We start from the raw sequence: 4,774 nt of genomic DNA on the forward strand, positions 1-4,774 counted from the left end.
CATACGTTTTTGATTTATCTTACATATATTATATTATAGAAGTATTATAAGCCTAGGTTATTTTTTTTTATTTCAATTTTTTAAATAGTTTTCAAGCTGAGGTCACAGATTTTTTTAAATGTATTTTCAGGTTCCCTTCTTTTCACAAGGTTTTCATTCCCCACCCTCAGATTTGATAAATGTTTAATTTGCTTCTAAAACTAGGGTGACCATACGTGCCATTTTCCCAGGACGCGTCCTGGCCAGGATTTCTATATTGCCTAAAATATCTAGGTTTTGGCTTTGTTTGCGTGTGCAGACCGATCGGTGTATGACATCAAAATACCATACAGACGGTTCCTTATGCTTTCAAAATGCTCTCGAGGTATTTTGGTCATACACCAATCGGTCTGCACACGTAAACAAAGCCAAAACCTCGATATTTTAGGCAATATAGAAATCCTGGCCAGGACGCGTCCTGGGAAAATGGCACGTATGGTCACCCTAAGTATATGAGATGTCCTCATATTGTTAGACTCTGTTCCGTGTTTCGTGTGTGTTTTGCTCCCCCACGTGCTCCAGGTTATGTCCATGCCCATATTTGGTCCTTCCTGTTTCCTGTTCCTATTATGTTTATTGATCCCAGGTGTTTCTCGTCTTCCCCTCGTCATGTCTTGTGTATTTAAAGTGTTTACTGTATTGAGTTCTCCGGTTTTAAACGTCGATCCCCGTGTCCAACGTGTGATTCCTGTGATGTCAATAAAGACTGTTAATCCTGCGTTCTCCTCGTTCCTTTGTTTCTTGTTCCTCGCTCCTCACCGTAGGCACACCGTGACACATATGTGTTTGTGAATTTTATTTAATGGCTTTCTAAGTGTCAGGACAATTGCACTTCATCTTCAAACTTCATCTTTAACTTCACAATCTTATAGGATTATGATTTTTTTCTATTTTAATATATTTGATCTATTTAATATATTTTTTAAATTAAAATTTTCAATGAAATAACAGTGGCACTGGTATCTCATAACAGCATATACAACTAATTCTTAACTTACAATCTTTAGACATTCAAATGCATACGTACACTGCAAACTATGAGTTAACTCGTTTCATTTGATGAAATGGATTGCCTTAAACCAGGGGTGCCCAACCCTGCTCCTGGCCCTGCAAAGTTCAGCTCCAACCCTAATCAAACACACCTGAAGCAACTAATTAGGGTCTTCAGGATCACTTAAAAATTTCATTTGATGAAATGGATTGCCTTAAACCAGGGGTGCCCAACCCTGCTCCTGGCCCTGCAAACTTCAGCTCCAACCCTAATCAAACACACCTGAAGCAACTAATTAGGGTCTTCAGGATCACTTAAAAAATTAAAGGCAGGTGTCTCTTGATTAGAGTTGGAGCTAAACTTTGCAGGACAGTCGATCGCCAGGAGCAGCGGTGGGCACCCCTGCCTTAAACCATTCAATTTTGGCAGCCGCTGAATTTTAAGCTTGAAAAGACATGTTACACCGCTTTCCATCTGACTAAGCTTCCAGTTTCATAACACTGAAGAGGAATACAAATGTAAGGAAATCAACAAGGTCCTTGCTTTGCATTTCAGCTGACGCTGCAGTTGGTTTGCTGGATTTAATCGTCTGCTTTGAGACATGTAGAATTCTTTACTGACCAGAATACAAGATAAATGCAAAGCAGGGCTTAGACTTGTGAATTATTATACCTGTCATTAATGTCAACTGTGTCCTTAAGATAATGTGTGTAATTCCCAATACCTCTCTTCTGTCTTTTTGTGCTTTAGGCAATTATGTGTGCTGTAAAAAGGAAAGCAGTGGCAGTTTTATTGGTGGTCTTGCCGCTCACAGCCATGCTCATTTACCACTGGAATTCATACACAATTACGACGATTGATGTGCTACACAGATCAGACTCTTTAAAAATGCTACTGGAGGAAAGGATACAAAACATCGACCGCAAAAATGACCATATTCCTTACCATGTCAAAGAGAGCCTGTCAAAGTGAGTAGAAACTACAGGAAATAGACAGTCTGTGTGCCAGCTTAGCTTTGCTACAAAACCACTTCCTGATCAGTTTATTGCAGATTTTTACCACCATCAGATTTCCATCTCAAATGTAGTCTATGTTGTAATTCAGTTCCATTGGCAATTAAAAACCTCAGTATTTGAAATTAAAACAGGGAAATGTATCATAATTCACAAATCATGGCACTTCCACTTTTTTTTTTTGTTTTTTTGTAATGCACTGAATGAAAGATGTGACGTGTGGCTGGATTTTAGAACATTTTCAGTTATGCTTTTTACTTTTAACCAGGAGTCTTGCCAATAATGGGTGTGTTTGTGAAGGCGACAAATCAGGCATTCATTTCCCATTCGCTCAGCTGCTGTTTCCTCAAGTATCAGCTACCCAGCTACATGCGTCCTTAAAGGATTCAGACATGCAAAAAGCAAAGCAATACAGAAATAAAGAGTATCACAGTTTCCGCAAGAGGTGATGCACCATTTTTACCATATTTCTGCATTCTAAAAAAATTGCCATTGCCCATTCTGGGGAAACCTAATAAAATATATTTATTGTTCCACTGGGAAAGAGTCATACAGTTTTGGAATGACATGAATAAATAACTGTTAAATTAGTAGTGTTTTCTCCATTCAGGACATATATAGCTGCAGACTCTCTTATCATAGCTGAAGCCAACAGCCCTCTTCAGTACCCTACGCAGGGTGTGGAAGTCAGACCAACAAGGACCATTCTAATTCCTGGTAAAATACAGTCAAGTTGTTTTTATATGTAAAAACTGATTTTCTTAGCTTGTCTTTGAGAACCAATGATCAATTAGATTTATTTTTGGTCCAATCAGAGTGAACCATTTACTGTGCAGGGTTGTGTTTAGAGTTTTGGGGGCCCCCTCGGTAGAAATTGTATTTCGGAGGGGTTGGGTGTTTGGTCCCCCTTGATAGAAATCATAGAATGGTACTGAGAACTTATGAGAGACATTGTTCACGTATGTATGATACAGCTGAATATGTGTCTGACATACTGATAAATGTTAAATAACAGTTTGGTTTCACCAAAAATAAATAAAATAAAAACCACATTTTAATTGTTTTTTTTTTTTTTGTAATTTAGAATCAGAAATGTGGACTTAATTCAGTTGTGTCAGCATTTTGAAAAAATTGTGTCTTGAATTGTAATACATGACTTAATTTTCATTCCACAGGACACAAATACAATTTTTAATTTTAATGTACATAATCTTTGATGTACCATAAAAGATTAATCACCAATAAAAAAACTATTTTTGCTAAGCATATAAGCCATACCTTTTACGCGTTAAAGCACATGGGCAAGAACTCACAAAGTCTGTTATTGTGTTTTTAAGGTTTAAGTCTGAACCAAATATCCAAAAAGGGCCCTTATTTGGTAAGTACAGAATTATTCTTCATGCTTCAATAATGAAATGTAATTGATTAAATGAACTCTCAACCTAATTTCATTTTAAACCTGTATTCTGTTTGCTACAGAACATTATTTATACATGTCTATTTCATAATGAAAAGACTGTCAAGTTCTGTGGTAAGGGATGATTGAGGACTCAAATGTTGAGATTAACATGCTTTGTTTAACCAACAACCTGGCACAAGACTGAGAACACGGGGAGAATAAATGGGAGCAGAATAGGAGGGTAACGAGGAAGAGCAGATAGGGCAAATAAACCAAGTTAAATAAGGTGCTGGGTTAAGACAACTGACAGAGGAGCACATGGCCCACACAAAACATGAGATGAACATGCTGCCAATAAGAGCTCTCCCCTACTGAGCGTCCACAAAAAAACATTACAACATGGAAACATGCGGCCGATGATAAAAACAAGCCATGCGCTACACAAAACAACACAAGAAACTACCTAGCCAATGAAAACATAATATACCAGTTACTTGACAAAAAAACACAAGACAAAAGTTGGAGAATTTCAAATTCCAAACCCCCAAACTGCTGAAGTGTCAGGATCTGAACACCACGCTCCGCACATGTATCACATGGACGAAAGAAAGCATAGCCTATGCGGGCGTACACGGTGCGATTCAGAAGGTCGGAACGTTGTGAGCTCTGGCACATGTCACGATTGAGTTTATCCGAAAATCGTACGGAGGCAGTCACACACGACACGAATTTACTACGATTTTACAAACTCTGAGTAAGCATTACGTTTCGTGCCATTCATAAAAATATGGACTCTGAGGACGAAATAGTTTTCTTTGTGGCAGGCGGCTTGTGACGTCCAAAAAAAAAAAAAAAAAAAAGAAGATGAAGGACATGGCAAAGAGAATGGCTGAAATGCAGAGAAAAGCATGGACTTTATGTTCTTCATAAACAACTCGAGGCGAGTAGTTTTGCCGGAAATACAACAGGCATTCATTCATAAAGCTGAACGGCAAATTTGGCACATTCGGAATAAAAAATAGAACTGTACAATTAAACTAAAATTATTATAGAATGTGGTTTGTCATCTTCTGATTGGTCAACTTAAGATGGATCGCCAAATCGTCTCGTTCAACCGCACATACGCCACGAATTTAAACCGACAGCATCCGATTTTTTTTTGACATGTTTGAAAATTGACGGGGTGCTCGTAATGTCTCGGATCGGCCCGTAATTTTTCTCACACGGTATGAGACGCGACCATGCGAGCATCTGCGATTTTTCTCCCGAGAGAAAAAAAATCGCCTGCGAGCTCGTATGACAGCAAAAATCGCACCGTGTACGCCCGCCTTA

General features: G+C 38.4%; 1 protein-coding gene across 1 annotated transcript in view; it reads left to right on the forward strand.

Annotated features, from left to right (window-relative positions):
* The first annotated feature begins 1,388 nt into the window (after positions 1-1,388).
* LOC107681939 (beta-1,4 N-acetylgalactosaminyltransferase 1-like) overlaps positions 1,389-4,774 on the forward strand; it is a 38,197-nt gene continuing 34,811 nt past the window's right edge. Inside the window, exons 1-5 of the mRNA XM_016478313.1 lie at positions 1,389-1,548; positions 1,781-1,998; positions 2,312-2,488; positions 2,654-2,760; positions 3,381-3,421. Coding sequence (XP_016333799.1) covers positions 1,787-1,998; positions 2,312-2,488; positions 2,654-2,760; positions 3,381-3,421 — 537 coding nt within the window. The 5' untranslated portion in view covers positions 1,389-1,548; positions 1,781-1,786. The remainder of the gene's footprint in view (positions 1,549-1,780; positions 1,999-2,311; positions 2,489-2,653; positions 2,761-3,380; positions 3,422-4,774) is intronic.

This window comes from Sinocyclocheilus anshuiensis, unplaced genomic scaffold, assembly GCF_001515605.1.
Source record: "Sinocyclocheilus anshuiensis isolate Anshui unplaced genomic scaffold, SAMN03320099.WGS_v1.1 scaffold2090, whole genome shotgun sequence".
In the NCBI taxonomy this organism is placed as follows: domain Eukaryota; kingdom Metazoa; phylum Chordata; class Actinopteri; order Cypriniformes; family Cyprinidae; genus Sinocyclocheilus; species Sinocyclocheilus anshuiensis.